The sequence below is a fragment of the Fimicolochytrium jonesii genome, assembly GCF_025526975.1.
Source record: "Fimicolochytrium jonesii strain JEL569 chromosome Unknown EV422scaffold_10, whole genome shotgun sequence".
Classification (NCBI taxonomy): Eukaryota; Fungi; Chytridiomycota; class Chytridiomycetes; order Spizellomycetales; family Powellomycetaceae; genus Fimicolochytrium; species Fimicolochytrium jonesii.
In genome coordinates this window covers 5011-31916 of record NW_026515677.1, presented here as the reverse complement: position 1 = coordinate 31916, position 26906 = coordinate 5011, and the positions used below count along the sequence as shown (strand labels likewise).

Genomic DNA, 26906 nt, shown 5'->3' with positions numbered 1-26906 from the left:
TTCTGGCTTACGGCTCGCGGATATCATACGATCGCATACGATCGTGGGTGCTCTCTACTGCTTGGTACAGTAATAGTATAGATGAAGCCTCCGGACAGACAGGCAGCCATCAAGCCAGCCTTGTCTCATCCCGACATCATCGTGACGGTTCCTTGTGGGGGTCACTGCACATGGCAAGTGAACACAACGTGGCGCTTTTGGCGGGAAGGAGGTAAGCCTGGTGACCCGTGGAAGTCGGACTCGGGACTAAGATGTGCTGTAAGTGACCTGAGAATTGACAGAGTGGGCTATGTGCTGGGGGCGGGAATGGAATGCAGCGTGCAATGTGCATCAGACCTGGACCACGTTTCGGCCTTTGCTTTCCTGCATACATATGTACATATGTACATAGATAGTATGCTTTCGATCCCTTCCGGCACACTGGCAGTGCAGGTTCATTCGTTTTGGAGTCCCTGGGATCAGTGATAGCAGCTTCGAAATCTACTGTACACAGATGCGATATCAAGCGTTTCATGTGAAAGTGCCGGAAGATACAGAAGCGCTGTACAATACTGGGATCGTTCGAGCGAATGCAGTGTGAGCGACATACTGTACGCGACCGTCAAAACAGAGAGATCTCGACGGTGTTGCGATAGTTGTTTGCGAGACAGCATTGCACCCGATCCATTACTGGTCCCACCTCCATATCCCAGTATTGTACTTGAACGGCAGACGGGGCGCAAGGAAAAAGCCAAGGAAAAAGGGAAGGGGAACTGTTGCCATCGGAGACGCGTCGCGCCCATTGCACTTTGCGCCGGCTGGGCTGAGATGCTTGTCCACCAACAGACAGAACACCCCGAGGTGGCGCTTGGAGGTGAGAAAAGAAGAGGTGGGATATTATTATAGGACTGCATGTGTGCAGCGGGAATCGGGATCTGAGGCTGGAAAGGAATAACGGTTGGAGCGAACGCCGCATACAGTACTTTGCAGTTTCATGGCCACAAAGCAATGACAGTTCATCGACGTCCACCGTCCACACTCGCCGTTCGTCAGCAGTTCACACAACCGTGTTTCGTAACCGTGAGCAGCGAAGCTGGCTGAGATTCCGAATCACTCACCGCTTCCGCTTCCTCCGAACCCCAGATCTTTGTTCCACGACCGCCGACGGGTACTATTCATTTCCTTTCCCCGACAGTATTTCAAATGCTTTCGGAGGCTTGTCCACGATTTCCTTTCTTTCTTTGTATACCGACCCTTGCCAGAAGGGCTTTGTCGCAGTACAGTATGCGTCGTTCTCACCGTTGAGATTCTATAAAGTGGGAGGCCTTCCTCCGACTCCGGTGAATCTACCCCACTCACATCGCCTACCCCACAACGCGTCCTCGCAACCCCACATCCAACCTTCAGCCCACCACCTCGCTTCGCAATCATGGTCGCCCACCAATACAAGCTCTACGGCATGTCCGTCTCAACCTGCACCCAAAAAGTCGTCTTTGCGCTCAAAGCAAAGAACCTCAACTTTGAGTTCATCAACATCAACGTCCTGAAGCGGGAGCAAAAACTCCCCGAACATATCGCCCGCCACCCTTTCGGCAAGATCCCTGTCCTCGAAGACGAGACTGGGTTCATGATCTTTGAATCCCTTGCGATCGTCCGATACCTCGATGCGGAGTACCCCACCATCGGGACCAAGCTCGTGCCCACCGACCCCAAGAAAGCCGCGGTGGTGGACCAATGGACGTACCAATCCTCGTTCAACTTCTACCCGCACATCCAAGGCGTGATCGTCGAAACGGCCATCAAACCCGTCGCAAAGCTGCCCACCGACGAGGCCAAACTCGCGGCGTCGCGCGCACTGCTCGAACCCACGCTGGACATCTACGAGCGCCATTTTGCGACCCGCACCTTTTTTGCGAATGACGAGTTTTCGTTGGCGGATGTCGCGCATCTGCCCTACTTCAATGTGATCAATCGCACGCAGCCGGATTTGATCAAGACCAGGCCAAATGTCGCCGCTTGGTTCAAGAGGTCCACGGAGATGGACACCTGGAAGGCGGTTATGGAGTGGGTGCAGGCGGCGCCCAAGTCCCACTGAGATGTCGAATGTGAGCAGGTCCGTGGCGTAGTACATACATAGTATTCCCCTGTAGATATCTCTTCCCCCATTTTCTTCTATACACGCTTGTATTTACATACATATGTATGCAATCTTGACGATAACCCAGCCACTTCTTCCCATTCTTTGAAACTTTTCGGGTGCAGACTTGATGAGCTGATACAATCGGAATTATGTTGAGAGGTAGCGAAGACACTCGCAGCCGAGTGTTTTCAATATAATGAATCTGAACGAACAAAAAGATGTACAGACTAACAATCCCTTCAAATAGTGGCGAGTAGGGGGGGAATGCAACATGTGGGAAGAATCAAACATACGCCAAGTCCGCAGAACAGAAAAAGGCTGTCGTCTGTATTCAAGAAGACACTCTAGAGGGTCCCCGCTAATAAATACGCCGTGAAACCGAGGGATGGAACAACTTCGTGGTCCCGCCGCCTTCCCGCCTCACCCCTCCTTCCTCAAACACCCCATCGGCACATCCCCTTTCCCGCCCCTCGTAATATTCACCGCATCAACCGCCCACTCAGATCCCGCATCTTCACCCTCGCGAGCCGTCCTGATACTCTGCACCAACACACAATCGCCTTTGTGCACCAACATCTCCTCTGGGTTTGCCGGGGTGTGGCCTTGGATTGCTAGGTATTCGCCAGGCGAGGAGGATGGCGTCCCGGCGCTTGGGGAGGCGTGATCGGCAGTGTGGTGGGGTACGTAGGGATGGATGAATCTGTTTTTGCCGGTGGCAGTGCCCGCGACGGGAATGTTCGGGCCGAAAATTTGGCGTTCAGATTCTGCGTAGGATGGCGGGGTTGCCGTTGCCGTTGCAGCCGCCATATCGCTGCTCAGTGGAAGGGACGCCGATGCTTGAGTATCGGCCATGTTCACGATATGGTGGGAACCTTGTGGTGCGGATTGGAAAGGAGGATTGACTATACTAGGAATGGGGCCGGATGCCATAGTTTCCGTCCGCGCCGGCGTCCCTCCTGACGCAAGCGGGACAAATGCATCAGCCGTCGCGGCCGCTGGCGGATGGGCGGAAGCCGGTAGATACCCGGTCGTCTTATCAGCAGTTCGCATGGCGTTTCGTTTCCGATGCCGATGCAGAAGTAACAACGCGCCTATAATCGCGATGACGGCTGCTCCTGCCGCACCACCTACGGCCGCAGGCAATACATTGCTTTTACTGTCTCCAGCGCTCGCTCCGGCGCTAGGAGCATTAGTCGGACCCGAAGTTGGCGCGGATGAGGACTGTACCGGCGGATCAATCGATGAATAAGCAACAGCAGGGTCGGGCAATCCCACAGCAAAATCCGTCGCAACATAGACGCCCGACTTCAGCCAGCACTCTGTCGGAGCCCATGCGACGTACTGGCATGTAGAGTTGCCCATGCAGAGGGAGATGCATGCGTCGGATGTCCAGGGTGTGCCGAACTGATGCCAAATGTCTTGGTCTGCGTGCAATGGCGGAAGACCGCCGGCGAGAATATTGCTGGGCACCATTTTGAAGATAGTATGGTACTGTTTCTCTGGCATCTGCGAGAAAAAAAAAACAGAATGATAAGAGCCTGATGTATAAGCACGTTTCCTAAGATGCTATGGTCCAATTCCGTCAATATCCTCGTGTCCAAACATACCGCATTAGCTAACCCGCGCAACTGGCAAGTCTGCGTGGGCCCATCCCAGCTCCAATAATCACAACGTGGTTTACTCGAACATGAGTTAGCGCTGTTCAGGGGAAGAGTCATTGTAAGTGTGAGACACATAGAGACTTACAACCAGCACAAGCTGAATTTACCAAGCACAAGGACTTGCAACGGTCACTTCGGTACCAACGAGCACCGGCCGTGAAGTATCCGTCGGGTTGACTGGCAAGTCGTAGTTCCATAGCAGGCGGAAACCTTTGCCGCTTGGAGTGGGTGGAGGGCATGTGGCGGGGCGAGTAGGGGGGGGGTGGGTTCGGGGTAGACATTTTGGCTGATGCTTGTCGCCTTCGATGGCCTGAGGAACAGTACTAGTCGACATAGTGAGTGCTAGGGGGTGTCTGTGTCTGCGCTTATATTTCAAGCGGGATGGGTCTTCATCGGCATCCGGGCGGAAGGCCATCTTGATGCTCTGCGTGTCTGGGCGTCGTTGCGTCGCTGAGAGCCTCCGTCCGAAGCCTCAAGGAGCCTCATGCCCACCGCCGCAAGCAAGGTGGAGGACATTGAAGCAACGCCATACAATACTGATATCCACATGGAAGCATGCATGCGGAGTGCCCATGTTGATGCAAGAAACAATGTCCATGTACAGTATTGACGCACAAACGACCGGATCATGTTCACCGCTAGATATGGAAAGACGATTGACAGTGTTGCGGGTTACGTAAGCGACCACCAAACTCCGCTCTGATCAAGCGGGAGGTGTCCGTGGCGATACACACCCGTAGACTCCAATACTATCCATCGAATTCGACAGCGCATGCTCTTTCTTCTAGGACGGAGAACCACGGAAGTGACGAGAGCGACGTCGGGACCATCCACAGTGGTACATCAAAAGCAATGCACTTGGTGTTCAGGATTTGCACTGCCGGTCCCGACCGTATTGTCGAGCCCGAACGTCGCCGTTAGGTCGCCGGAGCGTGTCTTGAGGAGTTGAAGCACATGGTGTCACGGCGTCACATATGCGGCCTTGGACGGGGAATTTCTATTCCCCCAGTATAAGATGACGGTGGATACGCGGCGGAAATCCAGTTCATGGAAAAGGACAACTCATGTCCCGTCCTACACAGCTATCTAATGCCCATACAGCGAACCTCTTCATAGAAGTGTGCATCCACGACCCCTTCCTTCGCCTTCCGCGCCTGCATGAATCGCAGCCGCCTGGTCTAGTCTGAGTGGCGAATCGACGTACTTGGCGATACTTGCCAGGATCTCCGGAGGAAGGGTTCGCAACGCGGGAACGATTGCGCATACCTCCTCCCAAAACCAGCTGCTCTGTTACGGAGGTACCGTTGAGGTGGACAGGACGTCGGGGTTTTGTGGATTGACCAGGAAAAAGCACACGATCTTGCGGTGCCCCGGTTTAGTAGGATCAGCAAGGGAGAAAGACTCCACCTTGTGCTGGTAGGTGTTCGGAAACACAATACAGCGGCCTTCGATGGCTTCAACGGAGCCCATCAATTGCACCGCTGGTTAGTGGTTGAGGACTCCAAGGATCTCGTTGATCTCCACGTGGTCGTCTTGTTCATAGTCCCAATTGACCCCCTCTTCGGAGTCAAATGCAGATTGGAAGGACAGGCGCGAGGTGGTGATGTTGTCGATGGAGTAGTAGTAGATCCCGGTTGCAACGATGTCTTCGCGTGCCGTGCCTTCGAGATGCAATGATCCCCCGGGATAGCCCGGTTTCTCGGGCGTGAGCTCGATGTTAGCCATTTTGACGATGACTTGCCACTTGGTGCCAAGGTAAATAACATGTGGAGCATCGTACGCGGCTGTTCGAGCCGGGTGGATGTTGTTGATGTAGGATTGGAACTTGCACTGCACGCGGTTACCTGCGGCGTCGGCATTGTAGGTGATGTTGACATCGGTCGGCAGCCATTGAAAATCATCTTCCAATTTTCGCATCCAGCGGACAGGCCTCGATTGTCGAAAGTTTTACTGGCAGCACGTCTCCTGTATTGATGAAACGTAGAGAATCGGCAAAAGATTGAATCGTCTCGGCGCGCAAGGCTTTGCTTTTCCCATCTTCCAAGCAGTAGAGGGACGGATGAACGAGATCCAAAACTTGTTCGTTCGTTTCGGGATGCCAATCCTTGTCCGCGTCGCCAACGTTCTCGAAATCGGCCGCAAATTCCAGCGCCTGTTTTTGATGATGCATGTACTCGTCATGACCGCATTTGTCGGCTTAGTAGACGCCTTGCACTGCCGCGGGGACGATGTCCCCCAGTCCGAAGTATTCCGCCACAGCTTTAGATTCTTCGACAACGTAATTGAAAAGCCTTTCAGAGAAATTTTTTTCAGCAGTTGCAGGAGTGAACAGGAAACAAGTCGTTGTCGGTCGCTGCCAAACGCAGGCGGGTAGCGCGTAAGTGTGTTCTCGGTTGCCCGGGGTTCGGGACTTCTAACGGCGAAAGGCGATAAGCAGCCTTTCCAACCGGGTTCGTGCCGCGGGAGAGAGCCTGATGGCGTACTGTTCCTCCAAATGTCTGTTGGAGAAGCCAGAGGAGGAACATGTGAGTAAGATCAATTTCCGCCCTGCTTTCCGCTCCTGCTCCCTCATCTCTGCTCGCGTAGCGTGGCCTTGATGAAATATCTTCGAAGCTCTTGAACGGTAGAAGTCGGACTGTCATCGCGGACAGAGGGTTCGTCCTTAACGGTTGCGGCAAGTTCCGCCAAGCGGCCTTCCCACAGCGTTACATCAAGCGGTGCGTCCTCTTCCTCCGTGTTCTGGCGAGGGCCGAGAGCAGCTCGTACGTAGCTCGGCCTTCCACCTCGCAACAATGGCCGGGTCGGTGACCTTCTTATGCCAGCTGACTTGTTGCGTATGATGCCATAGAGAGCCAAGATGGTCCGCTCAACTTGACCGTAAACGGGGTGGACCGCCTCCCTGGATATCTTCTTGACTCTCGACAGGTCGCGAATGTGCAGTTGCTGGGCGCCCAGAGGACTTCGGAAAGCCGGAGGGCCCGCGTGCAGAGCCTCGGCGGCGCCCATGGTGTCGACAGTAGGTGGCCAAAAGTCCGGGTAGATACGACGGGTTCGCCAATACCCACGGTCCCCGCAAGCGTTCGGATATTGTCTTGTACTCCTAATCGCCGTCCGACTTGACACCGCTTTTGCGCGGAGAGCAAGGAAACGGGCAAGCGCCCCTTGTATGGCTCGGATGAGCACATTGAGGGTGCTGACGAGCAAGGCACTGACGCTGAAGATGAGCTTGAGCTTCACTGTCACCACAGGGCACTGACTTGCAATTCTCCCCAGAAATCGGCATCACTTTCCCACCGCCCAACTTGAAGCAGCTCCGAAGACCAACGCACTGGACACCCTGCGAACAGAAGATCCTGATGTCAATCCTGTCACGACCATTCACGAATCTAGTTTTGCTCGTATTTCGGCTGGATGTCCACCAATATCCTTTGGCAGTCAACGTTGGAGCGAACGCTGCCAGAAAGGGACGAACACAGCGCAGAAATTCAATTCACGTTCGAGGGTATTTGAGTATATTTCAGAGATTCATTTCACGTTCGAGGGCATTTGAGTATATTTCATACAGACATGGAAGCCAAAAATGTATTTATATGACAAAGGTACAATTCAGAGTATGGAATCGGAGGCAGTACGCCCCCGGTCAACCGGGGAGAAGACCCGACGACTGCACCATACAGTTCAGGGAGCCGATCCGCTCGATATGTTCTTTCCCACTCTTAATCTAACCCCGTCCAGAGGTGTTGGGCTTGCTCGTGTTGCTCTTCCCAGTGCCGGCGTGCAGGTTGTGGGAGTTGGCGGGGTACTCATCGAGGCTCTTGTTGTGCGGTCGGGAGGTGGACTTGGACGCAGACGCAGAGGGGTGCTTGCCGCCGGGTTTGGTGGTGGTGGCTTCGGCGATCTCGATGGCGCTTTGCTTCGATGTCATGTTTGCGATTGCGTGTAGGAAGGTTTTGGAGGTTTGGTGTATGGGTAGGACGTTGGAAGAGATGTGTTGGTTGTGTTTTTGCGGTTTGCGGGTGTGGTGAGGGGGGAACCGGCGACGGCTCTTATATACGTACGTAGCTGCAGGAAGGGACAACGAATGGTGGCGGTGCAGCTCAAGGGTGCGGGCAGGGTTGCGCTCGTGGCAATAGGCATGTTATGACGTAACGCGTTGGTGTTGCAGCCTCCGTGTGCAACCCAAAAGTCAATGACCAGGTGCTGTCAATGTGCGTACTTCTACAGGTGTGCAGGCAGGAGACCCCTATATATATGCACACGGGACTTTCGCGGTGGTGAGGAACGCGGCGATGGGATTGAGGGCATCTAGGACGTAGCCCGAGAAGATGACAATCTTTGAACGATATACAGCATGTGGATAGAGCGGCGTCATTAAAGGGTGAACCACTGTAATGGTCCGCGAGCTGCGGGAAGTTTCCCCTTCACCTTCAGCTGGTGCTTGTGCACCATGTTCTGGACGTTTGTGAGTAGATTCCAATATATTCCAAGAATATCTTCGAAATCTGCCAATACAATGTTTCGAAAAGGTGCCGCCATAATGGTCTGTCGAGCTGGATGCAGAAGCGTTAGCTAATTGGCAAGCGAGGCGAAAGGTCGGTCTGTCGTAGGGAAAAGAGCGAGAGCCTCATCGGTGAGCGTTTACCAAAGTCGGTGGCCGGAGCATCGCAGCCGACCAGCGGCAAGGAGAGGTCTTTTGTGGCGTCTGGGGCGATGAGAGAGAGCGAGCGCGAAAAGGCAGTAGTGAGCGAGTCGAGGGGGTCCGTTGTGAGGGTCATAGTGGGGAGTAGGAGTGACAGTATGACTCTGAAGGGGAGTGTTTTGTGGGGTTAAGAGGGATCTGGATCTGGAGATGACGGAGGCGACATCTGCCGAGGCCGTCTGTCTGTCTGGTCCCTGGTCTGGTCCGTCCGCGCATCTGGGACTAGATCTATGGAAGTTCAGAACACTCGCAGACGCGTTTCCCACCTTCCTTTCCTCTCACCACAAAAGGAGAAAAGAAGGTGGTCGCCGCCTGACTTTGCTAGAAGCAATGAAGGAAGGATACGAGAGGCAAAAGAGGCTGAGTGTCACAGAATGTTGATGACTTATATAGAGCGAGGTCCCACAAACGGACCCGTCGCGAAAGAGAAATCCCGATCTTCCTACAACATTCCATGTGCCAGTTCTCCTCCAGCCTAAAAGAAATGCCGTCAACGCTGGCAATGCAACGTGGGATTTACAAGGGCATAAGCAATGGAGCGCCTGCGCTTCTCCTGGTGGTCTTGATTAGCAGCATCCTCGTCTCAGTCGCCGCGGCCGGCGGTGGGAAGAGGCTCGTTCCGCGCAACGGACGTATCTGGCAGAGAGGTGAGGGTATGGCTTCTTCTCTTCTGGAGCAAGCTGTAGAGGACAAACTGCATACAGCATTGACACGATCATCTTGGTTTGTTCTGAGGGGTTCTCCAACTGAAAGTCTAATCTGTTTTGCCCAGACGCCGGTTGCAACCACGAAAAGATCTGTCTCACACCGCAACCCGACTACGAAACTCCCAATGGCAATGTCACGCGGGTCGTCCTTGCGCCTTGCAGCGGCAACAAACGAAACCGTTGGGCCTTCAAAGCCATAAAAGATGGTGTTTGGCACATTCGAAACACCCAGTGTCCGCAGGGCAACGAACGTCTTTGTAAGTCATCACCGGGTGATCTGGGCAAAATCAGATGAGGTGGAGCGGGGATTGCCGCTCAGAAGCTGTTGTAGGCTTTGACGTTGTGACCCCCAATGGCAGGTGAATGCATTGCCCCGGACCTGAACAACAACAACGGAAGCGCAGTAGGAGCTCCTCTCCTTCAATGTATGTAAAAAAGTTCATTCCTGTCTTCCCCGCCGCGCTTTCGATGGATCAAAAGACCCACTGGAAACCGACGAACAAACACCATGCACAGATAACTGCTTAGACGCCGCGGCTTACTTCCCGGACGACATTGCCTTTCGATTCATTCATGTCGGCCAACATCACGGAAAGACCAAAGGATGGAAAATTCAGCATATCAGGTCGGGATCGTATGTATCGCTTTTGGCGGAAGAGGAAGACGAAAGTGAGGGAAAAAAGCAGGAACAGCGGGATGAGAAAGAGGACAGAGTTTACCCCCTGGTCAACTTGCAAGCGCAACCCCATGTTTGGAGGATCGTAAGTATCGCTCCCATATGAGAGCAATTCAGCCTTACTGGTAAAAGCGTGTTCAGCTGCTGATTCGAGGCGCTCTTGTCGTTCCATTTCCACAGTAATACATAACATGCAGCCCCCCGCTAAAAGCTGGCGCACTGCGACGAAATCAGTCACCGCATGTGAATGTTCAATAGGCGTACCGGACAACATGGAGTGATGAGATCGGACAGCATATGTGTCTGCTGTATCAATGGACAAATGTAGTTAGTGTTGGAAGTTGTGCTGAGATCCAAGCTTCCCATTTACAAGTTCCCATCATCGGCGACGCCTCAGGCAGAGGTACAATGATGTGGATGGCAGATAACCACCATGGAAAATGGGATGGGGTGAAATCTAGACTACCGGTTACGGGAGAATGCGTCTGGTCGGCGGCCATTGCCAAACACCACCGAGCGCACAATCGAGAGGAAAGTCTTGGTGCTTAGGACGTCCCGATTGTGCACTTTCATCCGTAGTGGTTGTCTCCCAGGAATCTCAAATGGCGTCCAGTCTTGGTTGATACATTCGGGGTTGGGGCAACCCACCAATCCATGGACGAATTCCATTCTTCCCTTTCTAGCTTGCCACAGCCGAGACGACAGCCGGCGTCGGATGTTTTTCTTCACACGCCCGTGGCAGTCTGGGCACACGGAAGACGTTCGATACTCATCTAGCAAGTAGCATGGAATGCTGTTTCTTGCAAAGAGTGTGCGGAATCTGATTTCCATGATGATGAGTTAGCATATCAAAATACATAAAAAACAATGATGGTCACTCACCCTTTGGTCTTTGATGACTCCTGAAAGCGCATGGTTTTTCCAGCGTCGCTCCAATCACCCAAAATGACCGAAAAATGCTTTCCATACAGGCGTCGCATGTTCTTGATGAGCTTGCTCTCAGACTTTTGCCGCAGTGAGAACGCCTTGAATCTGCGAGCCACGTGAATCTCATCCTGGTAAAACTCGTCCAGGGCGGGATCTGGGATATGGATGGATGTCAGCCCATGTATTACCAAATTTGAAGACGATGCATGATACATCATACCCGCATGTTCGTAATCCACAATGAACGCTGAGAACTCCTCGATGTTCATGCTCTTGTACGACGGAATACGCGATTCCATCTCAGCGATGCCGGCATTGATCTTTTGCTCTGTCATGTCTCTTTGAAAGTACCGAGACTTTGTCTCGACCGCCCGTTGATTGGATGTGTATCTGGTATGGGGTGGTGCATTGTGAGAACGCAGCAACAGATGGTGGGGACGGGGAGGGGGGGGATGGTGGGACAAGGACAGGGTTGAGGAGGGCGCCGATTGGGATGGCGGGGGCGGGGACAGCGGCGACAGCGGGGACAGCGGGGACAGCGGCGACAGCGGGGACAGCCGGGATAGCGGGGATAGCGGGGATAGCGGGGATAGCGGGGATAGCGGCGACAGCGGGGATAGCGGCAACAGCGGGGCAGTAGTAATCAACTGAAACGTACCGAAATGGCCGCTCCTTCTTGATGTCTCGACAGAACAAGAGGTCACTCTTGCCCGGATCAATCCTGACGATGTTTGGATCCTCCCGTAGTTCGGCGATGTGATGCTCAAAATACAGCTGCTTGACTTCTTCCCGCATTTGGGCCTTTCTGCGCTTCCGGGCCCGATGCCTATACTTGAGCCCTGGCTTCTTGAAGTGGATGGTAGCGGAATACCCGTTTGTGCTGATTGATCCATTAAATTTAAGACCAAGCTTCTTTCGATGCTTGAAGACTTTGTCCTGCAATCCGTCATTCAGCGAGGTGATTGAAATAGGCGCAAAAGGATACAGACTTAAGTTACATTCACATTGAGAAACTGCCCCCACAGCTCCCGCTTGCGTTCATCGGTGAATTTCCCCATGCGACGTTGGCTCAAACCCAGGATATGAATGGCTAGGATCAGCGTGTCGATCCGAACAGATGACTGGATACGAGATTTGCGCAGCGGGATAGCGGAAAACAGCCACATTCCACGGCGCTCATAGAGGCGTGAGAGCTCACAATAGGCACCTGTGATGAAGCGAGGCAGGTGCGGACCATGATTAGACAAAAGAGGAAGCAGGGGTTGCTGGAAATATACTAACTCACCTAAATATGGCATTGCGTCCACCGCAAGGCTGTACGCAAGCGGCTCATCCTGGGGAGGAAACAGAGCCCATAGCTCGTCGAGGACAGTCCGCTCAAGTCGTGTGAGGCGCGCAAACTCTTCTTCGGTTGGAAACTCTTCAAACGTCGCAAATTTTGTAAATTGATGGACCCGCTGATAATACTGTCTCCGCTGCGCTCGGTTGGCTCTGGCTCTATGGAGATGCAGTACGACTCGCTTCAAACCAATCCTTTCGTTAACGTAGCCCAGAAACATTTGCATAAAATGCTCTTGTACGTTAACTTTGAGGTTGGTGAAGATGCTCTGAGCTGTGTACGCTGCGGTCTGTTGGCAATATCGCATGCGTATGGGGGCGAATCCGTGACATTGCAGAATATCACACTGATGTGCTTGTCGGTGATGTCCGGGAAACCGTGTAGAGGATGATCAGCTGTGGTGGGCAGACGTGGTAGTCAGGACATTGTTATGGGAAATATTATGGGAAATATACAGTGTACCTCAAAAACTCACCAAGGTAGTACTTGAGAAAGAAGGTGGTGTGGCGCGCAAGGACGTGAACATTGCCGATGAACGTTGTCAGGCGCTCCCTTTGAACTTGATTGTGATTATCGATTCGGTGAAGGGAAACCTTCGTGCTGGCATGCGTCTGCGGGCGGGGTCGTTGAACTGGTGGTGGTGGCGGGGGCTCATACACCAGGGATCCACCCGGTGTGCTGGGAAAACGGAAAGGGATGGGCGCGGGGAGGTTCAGTGGGCGCTGCAGACCCCTGTCCACGGGTGAAAGCCCTCGCTGCTGGTGCCGCCCGTCTTCATCGCCGGAGCTCTCGCTAACCATGTCTGCAATTGCTTCGGGATGAGTTTAGGAACCTGCCGCAGAACCCTATCGTAAACGTCAGGCTCGGAAGCGGAACATGTTCCTTTTTCGTGTTCGCAATCGCGGTTGATGGTGAGCTTTCGAAGAACGTTGGGGGGAACACGGCCTTGCTTCTGCGCGATAGCAGCCAAGTCCACGGCTTCGCAAATGCCGACAGCAAGAGACCGTTTCTCGAAGCTACGTTGCAGCCATTGGACGAGCCCGTTCCAGCGGCGAGATACCAGCCTAAGGTTCCCAAGCCGCAGTTCGTTTTCGTAAGCGGCGGTCGAGTATGCTTCCAAGACGTCCAGGAGGAAGGCGTCGTCCACTGCGTCGATGCCCATTCCTCAAACGTTGCCTTGCTCGAATCGTTCGTCGCCCTCTCCGTAGAGACTCTACATATACAGAAAGCGGCAAGTGACACCCGCAGCGGCCCAAACCTGTTAATGCGCGAGAAGCGGAGGAAGCGGTGGGTGCATGCAGGTGCACATGCAGGGGCCCACAACCGAAGTTCCCGAGTCACGTTCCCGTTTTGCAAAGTGATATCCTTTTCCACTTGCATCCTGCGCCAAACTTCAGAGGACAAACAAGACCTCTCCCCCCCAGAAGGAAGCATTCCTCCTCCATCAGGCAGCTCTCCCCCGGCTCGCTCCACCGCCTCTGGTCGTCCCTCAAACATTCCCCGTCCCGCTGCTACCCCAACCGTACGGGTTAGTACACAAGGTGGTATGAAGCGTAAACGGCTTCTGTTGACGCAAGAGGAAGAGGCGTTAGTGAAGGTCGTGAGGGACTTTGACGGGAAAGGCGACCCATTTTGCGGAAGTGTTAAGGTATACGAAAGTCCACCACGGTCTATCGGACGCTCTCAAAGGTAACCTTTCGGTAGCCGTGTCAGAAACTTTCCGACGTATATACTGACTTGACCCGACTACCAGATAAAGTGGGCAAGTCTTTTTCGGACTGGAATTGGCTGACAGTACGCAAGGCGTTTAGCTTGCCAAAGACGTTACCGCACTATGGTCCCGAACGACTGCCACTCCCCGACGTGGTCATTGCCCGCATTGAATATAACCTACAAACCGCCCTTCTCGTGTTGGGAGACATGCGGCAAGGCAAGCAAGCGAAGCGGAATTTTTCGAGTTCGAGGTAATGCATCTACTGTCGCAATACTTTCTCCATACTGGACGCTCATCCGGTGTTACAGCTATTGAAAGAATTTTTGGGTCTCCTTGGTTTCAGCGTCGAAATCAAAGTCGAAGGCACCCTCTCAGGAGGTCGGGTCGAGTTTGTCGTAAAGTTCATGGACGAAATCGTGCTGAAAATCGTGGAATGTAAGCAGGATAATTACGAGAAGGGTTTAGCGCAGCTTGTTCTGGTGAGTGTTCGTCCTCGGCGGCGTCATTTGGAAAGGTATATCTGATTGAAGTTGTGCTCCACTACAGCCGCTGTCATGATGAATCGCGTGGACAACCGCAATATCCCTTCTGTCGTCGGAATAGTGTCCAATGCGGCTACCTGGGCATTTGTTCTCCACACTCCTGACGAATCGCCTCAATTCGCCCAAAGCGACGACTTCTCATTGCAGTTCCATTTGGACTCCACTAACGTGAAGGAGCGCATAAGAGAGATTGCTGAGCGTGTATTCGGTCTAACGTTTCATCAATGGATTGCGGCCCTTCGTGCGGTAGACGAGCAGGGCCGTATGGAGTACGGTCTCTCGGTCTCTGACGATATTCCCAACCGGCTGGCGGATCTCAAGTTGTCAGCCGGTTGGGAATATCGTCATAGTTTGGAGGACCGAGGAAATTGTGAACGCGCCAGGCTCGCTCTCCGCCGGGCGCGTGGAATTCAAGAGTTGTTGGAGAATAATCAATTTGTTGAACTCCTATCGAACAGCTTACGCAAAGCACAACGCGATCAAAGAAAGCCCTGAAAATATTACCACCCCGTTTCATATCGAGGTGATCAAGAACGGCTGGAAGAGCTACCATGCGCAAAAACATCATGTAGGCGGACACTACGAGGATACTTGGCGGCATCCGGTGTGGAGCTTCCATCGATATGGCAGGAGTAGGACCGTCCTGGAGCAGGACGTGGAGACTTCCTGCATCGGCACCTTGCCTCAAGGCACAGAGCTCTACATCGGAGGGTACCATGAGGAGTATTGTGATTTTGACTACTTCATCTATATTCAGGTAAAGATTGGCCGTCCCCGGACAAGCAACCCATCTCTAACCCTAACCCTATCTATTCTTGTTACAACTCATCGTGATAAGAAGACTGCTCACGACCGCTAGAGGTGGTGCTAGTGTTAAGTCTTGCCATGATAGAGGCAACCACTGCTTCGAGTTCTGATTCGCGTTCCTGTATATCCTCCTCGACTGCGTTTGAGCCTTCAGATTCCAACCAGTCTTGTGCTTCCCTGACCGCAACGACAACTTTTTGCTTGTCCACATCGTCGAGTTCCGATTCCTTGTTGACCCGGTCCTTCACTGAGTAAAGGTACGAATCGAACCTGTTGCGGGCCTCAATCTGTTTCTTCAGCGTGGCATCTTCCTCCGCCAATCTCTCTGCGTCCAGAATCATACGTTCAATGTCTGCCTCGGAAAGACGACCTTGCTCGTTCTTGATGGTGATTGACTCCATCTTTCCGCTTCCTTTTTCGACCGCTGAGACCTCCAAGATACCATTGGCGTCCACTGTGAAAGATACTTCGATCTGGGGGACACCGCGTGGGGCTCCTGGGATACCGGTAAGATCAAATTTGCCGAGAACGTTGTTATCCTTCGTCATCAGACGCTCCCCCTCGTAGACTTGAATGAGAACAGATTGTTGATTGTCAGCGGTGGTAGAAAAGGTTTGAGACCTCGTGGTAGGAATCGGGGTGTTACGAGGAATCAGCTTGGTCATGACTCCGCCAGAGGTCTCGATACCAAAGCTCAGAGGTACGACATCGACGAGAAGTATCGAGTCGTAATCGTCGACTCGTTCATCAAGAATGGCAGCTTGGATGGCGGCTCCGTACGCGACCGCTTCATCGGGATTGATCCCCTGGCTTGCTTTCTTTCCGCCAAAAAAATCTTCGAGTAGCTCTCGAATCTTGGGGATACGAGTAGACCCTCCGACAAGCACAATCTCGTCCACTTTGGCTTTCGATATCGCAGCATCTTTGAGAACCTTCTTGAGGGGCTTCATGGTCTTCTTGAAAAGATCCAGATTCAACTCTTCGAACTTGGCGCGGGTCAGCGTCTCCGAAAGGTCACGGCCGTCTTGAAACGATTCAATTTCGACACGGGCGGACATTGCGGTGGACAACGTACGCTTAGCTTTCTCCACCTCGCGCTTCAGTTTGCCCATGGCCTTCGCGTCTTTGTTGCAGTCTTTACCAGTCTTTTCTTTCCATAAGGACGAGAAGTGGCGGATGAGGCGATTGTCAAAATCTTCACCGCCCAAGTGCGTGTCACCGCTGGTGGCCAAGACTTCGAAGATCCCGTCGTCGATGGCCAACAAGGACACATCAAAGGTCCCGCCACCCAGATCGTAAACTAAGACATGTTGTTCGCCACCCTTTCTGTTCAACCCGTATGCTAGAGCGGCGGCTGTCGGTTCGTTCACAATCCGGACGATGTCGAGGCCAGCTATGACACCCGCATCTTGAGTGGCTTGACGCTGCGCATCGTTGAAGTACGCAGGGACCGTGACGACTGCGCGTGTAACGTTGCGGCCGAGATACTCTTCCGCTATGGTCTTCATCTTGGTCAGGAGCATGGCAGACACCTCCTCTGCGCTGAAGACCTTCTTTTCGCCCTTGACCTCGACTTGAACACGGGGCCGTTGGTCTTTGTTGACGAGCTTGAAGGGCCAATGTTTTGCATCCTCCTCGACCTCCTTGTCATTGAAGTGGCGACCGATCAGACGCTTCGCATCGAAAATTGTATTGAAAGGATTGGCTGGCGCTTGGTTCTTTGCAGCATCTCCGACGAGTCGCTCAGTATCGGTGAATGCGACGTAGGATGGGGTTATGCGATTGCCCTGTTCGTTGGCAATGATTTCAACCCGTCCATTTTTGTGGACACCGACACAACTGGGGGCATAGCGCAGTTAGCCTGTGTGTCAAAATAGAACACAGAAAAAGTGAACCCTACCTATATGTCGTCCCCAAGTCAATACCGATGATAGGCCCTAATTTGTTACTGCCCGGGTTCTCTGTCTTGGTTGCTCTGGCCCCTGCGAGGAGGAAAGTGATCGCTACTGCGAAGGCTAGTAGAGCTACCGAACGCAATGGAGATGTAAACAGTGAGCGCCGCTGACTCATGGCGAGTTATTGTTAGTGTTGTTTAGCTCTCCTTGTTTTTGGGTGTTGGTGATGATGGGGTGGGAGGCAGACGCTTTGCCCCTTTGTATTTATGCAGGATGATGGTCGGTACATTTTGGGATCAGAGCGAGGGCACTTCCGCATGGTACGGGTATGGGTATGGGTATGGGATGGCATACGTTCATTGGCGGCAATGATGTCGCAGAGAAACTGCCACGCCTATGTCCCAATGCTTTGCCACGTAGGCAAGCACTGTAAGATGAGTCACGTGGCTCCCCCCACTCCCTGTCATGTGCTTTTATATATGGGGATTGAATCAGGAAGGGTGACGTCCGGAAACGTTGTGGATCCGGATTATGTACTGTACATAGCTACATAATAGCACTTCAATCGTTGTCTAGAGCAACAGAGCCTGTCGGTCCCAGCGAACGTACGCTTCTTGCTCCCTCGATGATGCTTCCTCATGAGTCTTGTTTCTTCCCGAGCGCTCTTCCTCGATTTGCGCAGATAGGGTCGCGATCAGCCGTCCTGTCTGAGAATTGGGCGTGACAGTCCCCGAACTCCGAGAGCATCGTGAGAAGCGTTGGGAAAGCGGCAACCGTGACATGTGACAACTGTCTATGTACCGGCCTTCTGAGAAGTACTTGTAAGGGTCGCTGCTTAGCGTCACTCTATGTAGATATATATAGCCAGTGTCGGCATACGCAGATCGGGGTTCACGCGGACCTCCTTTTTTCGGCGAACATACTGTACAGTATCATGGAAAAACTGAAGCTACGTACTCCACTAAAGGAGATTGATGTTCAGGACAAGCGGTCACACGCGACGGTGCACGAACGTCTCGTCCGCCGCCGACGAAGGTGAAATATGTAAGGCATACTGTAGGGGGATGTGCAGGGGTAAAAGCTGCGAGAGCGAATATCCCAGTGGTGGATAAGCAGCTTGCCCACCGGCAATCACCAAGAACATAGCCTGTTACCTGTAAGCAAACCGACCGCCACCGAGAGTTTATTGCCGAGAAGTTTATGCATATATAAGGTACTCGTCGTCCAGTCCGGAAAACGTCGCAGAAATTCACCACTATGCCTTCCATTCGAGTCACCATTATCGACAACACTGACCGTCGCAAACGCACGGTGCTCTTGCTTCAGTCTAGCGGAAGTAGCACGGCGCTGGCAACACAGCTCCATCATGGCGCAAAAACAAAGTTGCGTATAAAAAACCCTGACCGGCTGATTGTCCTGCACACCGGCGCGGAACTGACTGACGAGGACGGAATCGCCGGATACCTCCGGACGGACAATAAGCGTGAAAAGGAGATTGTTGTGTGCGGGAAAGGGCAGCAGTTTGTTGGGCAGACGAGTACGGCCGGGGAGACGGATGAGAGGACTAGACCGAACGTGAGCGTTATTGCGGAACACTCTGCGGTGGAGAATGATGCCATCAAGCAGCTGTACCTGACGGTGGAACGATGTCCTTATATCAACATGGCTGTGGTACGTGTGGCCGATTGCTCGCTGACATGCATGGGTCAACGAGCTAATCTTTGGCATGTCGTTTGCTTTCAATTCTAGGGCATGCCAGACCTCCATCTAGGCAACAGTTCCCCCGTCGGCTGCGTCTTCATCACATCTACCGAAGCGATCTACCCCAAATTGATCGGCTCTGACATCGGCTGCGGAATGAGCCTCTTTAAACTTCCATCTCTCTTATCGACCTCAAAACGTATAGAAACGCCCAGCTTACTCGCAAAACAACTCATCAACATCGACGGGCCGATGGAGAACCCACCAAATCTGTTCGAAGACTCTGCCGCGCATTCACAGACACTTGGGACGATTGGCAAAGGCAACCACTTCGCAGAGTTTCTCGTCGTGGACGAGATCCTTGACACCGATCACGCCACTCGAATGCAGATATCCTCATCGGTAGCCTACCTCCTAATCCACTCCGGATCGCGAAGCTACGGGAAAGCTATTCTAGAAGCCGCGCCTCCCGTCCTGAATTCCGCCACCGATCCGCAACAGTTCAACGAGTATATTCGCCAACACGATCAAGCTTGTACATGGGCCCAGCGGAATCGGGAGCTCATTGCAACGCGACTGTTGGACCCGTTAGGTCTTGCCGATACGGTCGAAAAGCTGGTGGATATTTTTCATAACTCGGTTACGAGCGCGGAGATGGCGGCAGAGAGGGGGTGGGTGCATCGGAAGGGTGCAGCTCCTGCGGTCCCAGGTCAGCCGGTGGTGATACCAGGCAGTCGAGGCGCGTACAGTTATGTGGTCATGCCGAAAGATCTCGACCATACTCCAAACGGTACGTCGCAACCCAGATTGCCAAGAATCCTCACCTGCTTGATTGCTGCCAGATATAACTCACTTCCTTCATATACAGGCTTTTCGCTCGCCCATGGAGCCGGCCGAGCCGTCGCGCGCACTCAATCACACCACAAAATCAACCCGAAATCCGACCTCACCACCACGAAACTTGGCAGCACCGTCATCTGCATGGACAAAACGCTTCTGTTGGAGGAAGCGCCAGAGTGTTACAAAGACATCGACGCCGTCATTGAGGACTTGCGCCCGTATGTAGACGTGGTAGCGAGATTAAGACCTATTGTGACGTACAAGACCATGGAGCGTTAGATACATAGATTTCGGGAGCGCAGTTGTCCTTCAGAAAGCGACGGAGGTGCAGGCACGCCCAGAGCGCTCTGCCATGTACAATGAAACTAAGGAGTATCGCTCTAGGAAAAATGCATATGCCAATCGAGTCCAAAGGCGTTCACTGTATTCGTCGGAACTGTTGGTCCTAAAGCGATTGTTTTGGCCATACTCGCACGCGATTGGTCCCGTATTGTCACGGCCAGAGCAGAATCGTCGAATTGCCAAGTCCTATTAGCGTGTTCTATTGTTACGCGCTCCACACAACCTATGTAGCTAGCCATGCTTGTGTTTCCGACTTGCTCGCTAGCAGGTCCCTGGTCAACGCCATTCTTGATCATCGTAGCCTAATCTGTCTACCCTCTTCGAAATACATCTTGCCGTTCCTCAACTCAGAAGTATAGCTTGCAGTCTGAAGCTTGTCCGTGACAATGATGGATGCAAAGCCGGTACTTACAGAGCCGGAGTGTAGACATCCGCGACACTGATGGCTGGTGGCCTGGATGATCCGACTGCGGAGGAATTCCGAAACTGCAGCTGAGTCAGCGGCGCCGGGCCGGACGTTGCAGCGCGGACGATGGTTCGCATATCTGGCGTCGTTTGCAGGGGCATATCTCGAGTATCGAGATGTACGATCAACGTGCCTTCCTCGTCCGGTGGAAAGGACAACACGCGTGACGACTGCTCGAGATACATCTGCAGCACCCTCGCTCGGGTCTCAGGTGACGCTACTGGATGCGATGCGAACTCGGCCCACGTATCGAGCTTGGAGGTGTCAAGCGCGCCATCAGGTGGAAAGATGAATCGAGGTAGGTTATCGGAGAGCAGCTGCTCGCACACCACCGCCGGGGAGAATGGACTGAAACCGAACTGCCGAAACGCTGGCAGGACCCGATGCTCGTCATCACCGTTCTTGATCCGATGCTCAATGACGTGTGCACACGCCCAGATCGCCCATCGCTGCTGATCCTCGGAGAAGCTCTCAGCAGCGGTAGCGAAAGCCTCGAACGAGGAGCCGAGAGAAAGATCATCACAGAAAGTGCCGGTGAGCTTGTACACCATGAAGACTGCGGAGACCTCACTCCAGTACGGAAAGGAGAAACCAAAGCTTGGCACAACGGCTTTGCAGTCCCAAAACGATCCACGGGAGTTGGTCTCGTGGCTGAAGACAGTCATCCAGAGCGAACGCGTGTCGCTGAACGGCGGATGCAGATGGACTGCGTGCTCCACCAACACGGGGATGAGGGCCTTGCACGAGCGCTCCTTGATCGCGACTTCGATCATGTGTAACAGCGTTGGAAGCCACGCTGTTCGGGCACCATCGTTCTCAACCATCGACAAGAACGACTCGATTTGAGCACAGCAGGCTCTGCCTGCCTCCTCCGCATTGCAACATCGTGAGAGAAGCTCAGAAAGCACCGTCTGAGAATCGGATGTGATGATGCCAGAGGCGTTAGTACTCGCCGTGAGTCGCACATCTGATTGCCGACCGTGTTGAGGGAGATGCAGCCAGATGAGCAGGCGGCTGGAAACCGGAGTGGTGCCATCAGAAGCACAATCGAGCAACTTTCGGTCGAAGCTGTCGTCTGGAGAGTGCAACTGCATCGCGCAGAGCACCACGTCCGGCTGAACTGGAAACTCCGCGCCTCGAAACAAAGCTCCCAGCAGAGCATCTGGCTGGCGCACACTGTCTGATTGTCTCGCGAACCACTTAACCATAGAGATGGGCCACTTTGCTCGAGAGATTTGAGCGAGCACCGTTTCGACCGGTGGCTTCTTCCACGGGAAATTGTGAGCCTCAGCGAGTTGTTGTATCTTCTCGAGCGACACGCCCATTCCAACCAGTGCTGAAAAGGACTCCTTGTGGCCATAGCCTTCGCGCACCATTGCACTCACCAATGGTTTGAGAACCGCCGGGCTTGCCATGCCCAGATTACCCAGCTTGTCTGCCACGGCTTCAGCGACGCGGTAAGATCCACAATGATGCTCGAAGAGGTTGACCAGCCATGCCATCGCTTTGACTTTGCCGGCAGCCGAGAGCACACGGAGATCAACGGAATCGATGATATTGCAGCGCCATATTACTGCGTATGGATGGGGCAGCTTCGGCGCCTGAAAGTCGACTTGAGCAGCAGCGCCGGCCGGTACCGCAGCCGCAGCTACATCAACCATCTCATCCTCATCCTTGCTCTCCTCGTTTGACACGTGGCTGGAAACTGGCGCAACGGAATCGTGCAGCGACCTCATCACCGCAACGGCCGAATCATCAAATATCGCAGAGGCGTCGTTCAAGTGAGTACGAAGTAAGCATCGCCGCAGCATGACTTCTCGTGCGCTCCCTGCGGAGTTCTGCGGTTCACTCAGCAACGCCTCCCAGAAGGATCGCATCGCGCTGATGCGAGCATCCGCCGATGCCGGTACGAAGAGGTCGCCCTCCTGTGTGCTCAGCATCGCGGCTAGAAACTCGAAGACGAGAGCCAGGCTGGAGTGGAAGCGATGTTTTTTCACTAAACGAGACCCGTCGCTCGGCCGAATGAGGAGAGTGCGGACCAGGAACTGCGCCGTAAGATACTCAGCGTACGTCTGGTGCATGAACTCACCACTGTCTTGGAGCACATTCAACCGTGCGATACTGGAGCCGATGATGGAAGAGTGGTCGATCGCAGCCAGGTGCGATTTGAGTAACACCCCCGCTGCGACTTCCTGCAGGCGCTCAAGGAACGGTCGCGAGTAGATGGCAACCGACTCGTCCGTCAACGCCGTGGCCTGGATACTGAGTGACAGCATCTGTTAGAACCGAGCGGTGATGAACATGCGGAATAAGTATAATCGATCCAGGTTGACACCACCATCCCACGGCTTCGTGCAGGTACGGTCCTGACACCAGTCTTCGAATGCAGGCTGCCATGCCTCGCATACGAGGAAGCACTGCAACGGCAGACCGATCTCGTGCAGACTGCTGCGGTGAGCGCGAAGGGCACCAATGCAGCCCTCGCTCCAGTCGGAAACATCCTCGACCGACCTAAAGTATGACTTGATGAACTCCTCGGTGTCTGGATCCGAAAATCGCTGCAGCTCGAATGTCACACTCGGCTGCATTGGTTGCGTTGCCATCGGACGGGACGAGTACATCACATGTGCGTATGCACGGAGCAGTCGCATCACCTCCTGCAGCGCCTGCCGCTCGCTCGACGACTGAACCTCGTCCCATGCGTCCAACAGGAAGAGTACTCGTCCTTTTGCGAGATCTTCCTTCACCATGCATTTTAGTTCGGGTGGCAGTTGTAGCAGCAGAAATGCCAGCTGCTCGAGAGAAGAACATCCTGTTGCGGAGCGCGAGATGATTGCAGCCAGCTCACGAAAGGAAACGAGTATGCAGATGGTATACGCTGTCTGCTGTGCGATATTCTGGTGGAACTCCCAGTGAATCATCTTCATCGAGACGCTCTTGCCAGATCCGGCCTCGGCTGTCAGCAGTGTCACACCAGCGGTCGCCAGTACCGGCAAGGCGACGTCGATCCACACTTGATCAGCTTTCGGCACGCAGTACGAGTCACCGAGCGGCAGGCGTTCGAAACGATCCATGGAGGAGACCAGATAGAACAGCACGCGGTCACCAGGCGCAGACACCCCGTTACTTGCCCGGAAGTGGCAACAACCGTCAACAGGAGACGTCGTTTCTGCTGTGGTGATCAGCGTCAGCATGTTGAACTGCGAGAACTGCAGCATCCTAGCAGCAGACCAGTGAGCTGCGATACCATTGCGGTCGAGGAGAATGATCCAAAGAGATTTCCCCATCAAGCGTTCGTAATCGGCTTCGGATAATTTTTGTTGCAGCAGCGTTCGTAGGTCCACAGCGGTATCGATCGGAACGTCCAAGCCGAGCTGTTCGACGTCGAACGTGAGATGCCCGAGAGGAGACGACTCGTCCCCTCGCTGCTTACGTGAGCTGATCTGACGTTCATATTGGCTGCGAGCGTGGAGCTGAGCGTGGAGCAGGGCTGCATCAATCTGCGTCGTCGAAATGATCTTCGCACCGATGAATCGGGAATGAGTCGAAAGACTTTCGAATGAGTAAGTCGGCACTTGCCGCTTCACGCGAAGCGGAATGATTCTTACGCGCGAAGCGGACTTCGCTGCAGCATACGCACCAGCAGCGGTGACGGCGGGCTGCGGCGCGAATGGCACCGCATGGGCGCACACCTTCAACAGCGTACGCGGGAGGCGCATCAGCTGCTGCAGGCCAGTGATGGAAGCATCGGGCGTGCCTGGCGGAGGTGGCAAGCCGGACTGAAGCAACATGAAGCTGATCTTCGACAAGATCAGCATGTGATCCGACAACCGGCGGGACTGCAAGTACTGGTCCACCTCAGCCGTCGTCAGTGGTGGGATCAGCAGCTTCGGCTCGGCAGGCCAGAGCTCCTCGACCGAGATGCACAGCAGATGCGCTCCGACAGCATTGTTGGTCCAATGTCGAGTTACATCAGCCTGTGTGGCTGTGTCGACTTGGTCGACGCAGATGAGAGTCGTCGAACCGAAAACGCCCGTCGCTGCGCAAAAGGTCTGCGGTGTGTCGAAGAAGAGCGATTTGCCTGCCGTCACAAGCTCGCTGAGTAGGACCGCAGCAAGGGAGGACTTGCCGACTCCTGATGCGCCATACCAGTTGGATTTCAGCCCTGGCGCAGCTTGCGTGTGATGTTGCCGTAACGATTGCAGAATCCCTGGTCGATCGATACGGACGTGTGCTTCCATCTCAGTCATGACTTGGTTGAGTCGCGCACGAGTGACGCCGATTTCCTGTGGCATCGTCGTGATTTGCTGCGCGATAGAGGAGACGTACTGGCGCAGAATGACTTCCGTCCAAACGTTCGCATTCTGCAGCTGCCGAAACCATGCCCATGTTTCTGATAGCAACAGATTCATATGCGACGTAGTGTGCGCAGCGGAAGGGAAGACACGAGGAAGCTGCACCTAGAGCACGGCATCGAACGTGTCGACGTGTGGCTGATTCGTCGCGACGAGGAGATGATCGCGAAGAAACTCCTCGATGTAACCGTTCATCTGGACATCCGTCAGCGCAATCCCGCCTCCGTTGAAATATTCATACGCCGCTTGCACGGTGGGATTCTGGCGTGCTTGCGCGCCGGCGTTTATGGCGCTGTTGCGATCCATCAAGAGGGAGTGCTTCTTGATGTTCGTCCGTAGCACTTCGAGCGGCGATAGTCGCGTCCTGCCGGGGAATCGAAATTCTAGATTGAGCCGATGATATACTGGCGAGAGTGTCTCACCATTCAGCAGCGGAATGGGTTCGAAACTGTGCGCGGTGGAGACCGGTTCAAAGACTGCCTGCAGATCGGCACCGGCGACATCATTCGTGCAGAACACGCAGAGTGAGCGTCCACCCGGTTGTACAGATGGCAACGCAGCTTTCTTCACCGTGGCTGGAGAGTAGGGCGAGAGCAGGAGGAACCAGTCATCGAAGTATTTGTACAGTTCCATGCCCGTCTTGTTCTTGACGAACGCCCAATCCATGCTGCCGGTGACATTATGGTGCTTCTGCTGTATGAAGTGCCTCTCGGTGATGGCGCCTGCTGCATCGATGAAATCGAACACGACATCATCCCACGCGCCGGCGAGGTTCACCTCCAGCCGAACACCGAACCGAGGGGTCATCAGCTGCTCGAGTCGTGCGAGCATGTAGTGCTGCGCGAGTAGAACTTGATAGTGCGGTCCGCGCAGCGCTCCCTTAAGAGACTCGCGCACGACGTACTGAGGGGGCGCCGGGGCCGGCGCCGCCATTCTCGTGAGGTGAGGCGAGTGCGTCACCGCTGGTGAGAGTGGGGCTGCCGACATGATGCCGCAACTGAGCGGCGGCAATGGCGCGGGTTTAAATTGATGACGCGCAATGAGGCAGCGAGCGACAGAGCTACTGCACAGAGCAGCACAGCGAGAGCGAGTGTCAGCACAAGCAACATCCAGATCGCGGTCGCTCTCCCGGCTAAGGGCGGAGGGCGAGGCACGGACGTGCACAAGTTGTGCAACAAGCAAGGCGCAGAGCAAGGCGAAAAACGGCCAGATACAGTAAGGCCATAAAAGAACACTTGCCATGTGCAGTGGGTCAACTCCCGCAATTCCGCTGGATATCGGCAATTCCGGATTTGTCGCGAGCGACGGAGGGAGGGATGGCAACGAAGAAAAAATGCAGCCAATTCAACCGGCGAGAGTCCACGTGACAGTGCAATTTAACTTGCCCCTTGCTTACTCAGCGGTGTTGTTGCGCGTTGAGGAGTTTTGGATTCCGCTCCTCACAGTTGCTTCTACAAGGTCTATATCTGGAACATAGCAAACCGTCAGGACGTCTGTAAGGTCAACTCACCAGGGCTCAGCAAACCTTCCAGCCCTATCCACGGTCGTCATGCCCAAATACCTTGTACATTTCGCCCAACTGCACGCGGACTTTTGGCTGCCAGGTACACGTCGAACATTGGACTTTCAACCTCACCAGTGGTTTTATGCTGACTTCCTCTTCACCCTCTACCCTTGATGGAGCTGGACTCCTTGGCTGTCCTTGAAAATGTGAAATTGATGTACGAGAAGAGCTGTCGGGGATATCTCATATTCACTTGTATTTCATATTACATCTCTTTACTTCTACTTGATCCGAGACCCGGGCTGGCCACTCGAGCTCTCGGTGATACATTACATAAGGCGCCAAGCCTCACTGAAGCCACGCAAGCCCCACTGGCAGCCCATAGATAAAGCTGTCAGTTGAGCGGCCGCTGCGAAACTTAGCAGTAGTCAGCAGAGGAAGCAGATGACTGAGCAAACTCTATGTAGTGTGCAATGCTGTACTGTGAAGTATGTATTGTCTTGTGTAGAAAAGTTTCAAGTGTAAAGAGGACACGAGGTCCGAAGGGGAAGAAAAGAGTGAAGTCCCGCACGCGGAAGCGTGGCGTAAGCGGGAGGGGAGCCACGTGAGGAA

The 26906-nt window shown here is 53.9% G+C and overlaps 11 protein-coding genes across 11 annotated transcripts; 4 read left to right on the top strand and 7 right to left on the bottom strand.

The window, feature by feature from the left end:
• Positions 1 to 371: 371 nt before the first annotated feature.
• Positions 372 to 1220, bottom strand: EV422DRAFT_35270 (uncharacterized protein). Its single transcript, XM_053066567.1, has 2 exons — positions 1098 to 1220; positions 372 to 846 (listed from the first exon to the last, which is right to left on the bottom strand). The coding sequence occupies exon 2, from the start codon at positions 780 to 782 to the stop codon at positions 459 to 461; it is 324 nt and encodes a 107-aa protein (XP_052925831.1). The 5' UTR covers positions 783 to 846; positions 1098 to 1220; the 3' UTR covers positions 372 to 458.
• Positions 1151 to 2306, top strand: EV422DRAFT_35545 (glutathione transferase). Its single transcript, XM_053066589.1, has one exon. It carries the CDS (start codon positions 1409 to 1411, stop codon positions 2072 to 2074), a length of 666 nt encoding a protein of 221 aa, XP_052925830.1. The 5' UTR covers positions 1151 to 1408; the 3' UTR covers positions 2075 to 2306.
• On the bottom strand, positions 2307 to 4312 carry EV422DRAFT_35232 (uncharacterized protein). Its single transcript, XM_053066564.1, has 3 exons — positions 3888 to 4312; positions 3727 to 3817; positions 2307 to 3625 (listed from the first exon to the last, which is right to left on the bottom strand). The coding sequence occupies exons 1-3, from the start codon at positions 4193 to 4195 to the stop codon at positions 2540 to 2542; spliced, it is 1485 nt and encodes a 494-aa protein (XP_052925829.1). The 5' UTR covers positions 4196 to 4312; the 3' UTR covers positions 2307 to 2539.
• A 953-nt stretch (positions 4313 to 5265) lies between these two features.
• Positions 5266 to 6786, bottom strand: EV422DRAFT_505975 (uncharacterized protein; the record flags this gene model as incomplete). Its single annotated transcript, XM_053068524.1, has 4 exons — positions 5266 to 5681; positions 5707 to 5932; positions 6264 to 6278; positions 6430 to 6786. The coding sequence occupies 4 exons, from the start codon at positions 6784 to 6786 to the stop codon at positions 5266 to 5268; spliced, it is 1014 nt and encodes a 337-aa protein (XP_052925828.1).
• A 1043-nt stretch (positions 6787 to 7829) lies between these two features.
• On the bottom strand, positions 7830 to 8669 carry EV422DRAFT_619627 (uncharacterized protein; the record flags this gene model as incomplete). Its single annotated transcript, XM_053074075.1, has 3 exons — positions 7830 to 8113; positions 8206 to 8330; positions 8423 to 8669. Coding segments are annotated over 3 exons (608 nt in total), but the record flags the coding sequence as incomplete, so codon positions are not given.
• A 66-nt stretch (positions 8670 to 8735) lies between these two features.
• EV422DRAFT_527451 (uncharacterized protein) lies at positions 8736 to 10323 on the top strand (the record flags this gene model as incomplete). The annotated part of the gene is made up of 5 exons (XM_053070215.1): positions 8736 to 9126; positions 9252 to 9443; positions 9546 to 9611; positions 9703 to 9951; positions 10043 to 10323. Coding segments are annotated over exons 1-4 (700 nt in total), but the record flags the coding sequence as incomplete, so codon positions are not given.
• EV422DRAFT_35114 (uncharacterized protein) lies at positions 10234 to 12717 on the bottom strand. The gene is made up of 7 exons (XM_053066558.1): positions 12604 to 12717; positions 12075 to 12523; positions 11788 to 11996; positions 11448 to 11725; positions 11010 to 11179; positions 10745 to 10943; positions 10234 to 10682 (listed from the first exon to the last, which is right to left on the bottom strand). Exons 2-7 carry the CDS (start codon positions 12433 to 12435, stop codon positions 10325 to 10327), a joined length of 1575 nt encoding a protein of 524 aa, XP_052925825.1. The 5' UTR covers positions 12436 to 12523; positions 12604 to 12717; the 3' UTR covers positions 10234 to 10324.
• A 957-nt stretch (positions 12718 to 13674) lies between these two features.
• Positions 13675 to 14879, top strand: EV422DRAFT_619625 (uncharacterized protein; the record flags this gene model as incomplete). Its single annotated transcript, XM_053074074.1, has 3 exons — positions 13675 to 13776; positions 14151 to 14277; positions 14389 to 14879. The coding sequence occupies 3 exons, from the start codon at positions 13675 to 13677 to the stop codon at positions 14877 to 14879; spliced, it is 720 nt and encodes a 239-aa protein (XP_052925824.1).
• A 197-nt stretch (positions 14880 to 15076) lies between these two features.
• Positions 15077 to 17457, bottom strand: EV422DRAFT_527420 (hsp70-like protein). The gene is made up of 2 exons (XM_053070214.1): positions 17092 to 17457; positions 15077 to 17030 (listed from the first exon to the last, which is right to left on the bottom strand). The coding sequence occupies exons 1-2, from the start codon at positions 17259 to 17261 to the stop codon at positions 15203 to 15205; spliced, it is 1998 nt and encodes a 665-aa protein (XP_052925823.1). The 5' UTR covers positions 17262 to 17457; the 3' UTR covers positions 15077 to 15202.
• A 535-nt stretch (positions 17458 to 17992) lies between these two features.
• EV422DRAFT_35030 (tRNA-splicing ligase RtcB-domain-containing protein) lies at positions 17993 to 20167 on the top strand. The gene is made up of 2 exons (XM_053066547.1): positions 17993 to 18757; positions 18836 to 20167. The coding sequence occupies exons 1-2, from the start codon at positions 18344 to 18346 to the stop codon at positions 19904 to 19906; spliced, it is 1485 nt and encodes a 494-aa protein (XP_052925822.1). The 5' UTR covers positions 17993 to 18343; the 3' UTR covers positions 19907 to 20167.
• Positions 20168 to 20192: 25 nt separating this feature from the next.
• Positions 20193 to 25777, bottom strand: EV422DRAFT_505971 (uncharacterized protein; the record flags this gene model as incomplete). Its single annotated transcript, XM_053068523.1, has 4 exons — positions 20193 to 20241; positions 20382 to 22697; positions 22722 to 24805; positions 24905 to 25777. 4 exons carry the CDS (start codon positions 25775 to 25777, stop codon positions 20193 to 20195), a joined length of 5322 nt encoding a protein of 1773 aa, XP_052925821.1.
• Between the last annotated feature and the right edge of the window lie 1129 nt (positions 25778 to 26906).

What these genes read in the sequence shown, in the direction of transcription:
- EV422DRAFT_35030 (XM_053066547.1), top strand. Translation starts at nt 18,344, where the DNA reads ATGCCTTCCATTCGAGTCACCATTATCGACAACACTGACCGTCGCAAA. An exon ending in CTTATATCAACATGGCTGTG is followed by an intron (nt 18,758 to 18,835) that starts GTACGTGTGGCC and finishes TTTCAATTCTAG; the next exon opens with GGCATGCCAGACCTCCATCT.
- EV422DRAFT_35114 (XM_053066558.1), bottom strand. Translation starts at nt 12,435, where the DNA reads ATGCGATATTGCCAACAGACCGCAGCGTACACAGCTCAGAGCATCTTC. An exon ending in AAGAAGGAGCGGCCATTTCG is followed by an intron (nt 11,180 to 11,447) that starts GTACGTTTCAGT and finishes ACCCCATACCAG; the next exon opens with ATACACATCCAATCAACGGG. An exon ending in TGTGGATTACGAACATGCGG is followed by an intron (nt 10,944 to 11,009) that starts GTATGATGTATC and finishes TCCATATCCCAG; the next exon opens with ATCCCGCCCTGGACGAGTTT.
- EV422DRAFT_35545 (XM_053066589.1), top strand. Translation starts at nt 1,409, where the DNA reads ATGGTCGCCCACCAATACAAGCTCTACGGCATGTCCGTCTCAACCTGC.
- EV422DRAFT_527420 (XM_053070214.1), bottom strand. Translation starts at nt 17,261, where the DNA reads ATGAGTCAGCGGCGCTCACTGTTTACATCTCCATTGCGTTCGGTAGCT. An exon ending in GACTTGGGGACGACATATAG is followed by an intron (nt 17,031 to 17,091) that starts GTAGGGTTCACT and finishes CTATGCCCCCAG; the next exon opens with TTGTGTCGGTGTCCACAAAA.
- EV422DRAFT_35270 (XM_053066567.1), bottom strand. Translation starts at nt 782, where the DNA reads ATGGGCGCGACGCGTCTCCGATGGCAACAGTTCCCCTTCCCTTTTTCC.
- EV422DRAFT_35232 (XM_053066564.1), bottom strand. Translation starts at nt 4,195, where the DNA reads ATGGCCTTCCGCCCGGATGCCGATGAAGACCCATCCCGCTTGAAATAT. An exon ending in GTTGCAAGTCCTTGTGCTTG is followed by an intron (nt 3,818 to 3,887) that starts GTAAATTCAGCT and finishes TCCCCTGAACAG; the next exon opens with CGCTAACTCATGTTCGAGTA. An exon ending in TGCGCGGGTTAGCTAATGCG is followed by an intron (nt 3,626 to 3,726) that starts GTATGTTTGGAC and finishes TTTTTCTCGCAG; the next exon opens with ATGCCAGAGAAACAGTACCA.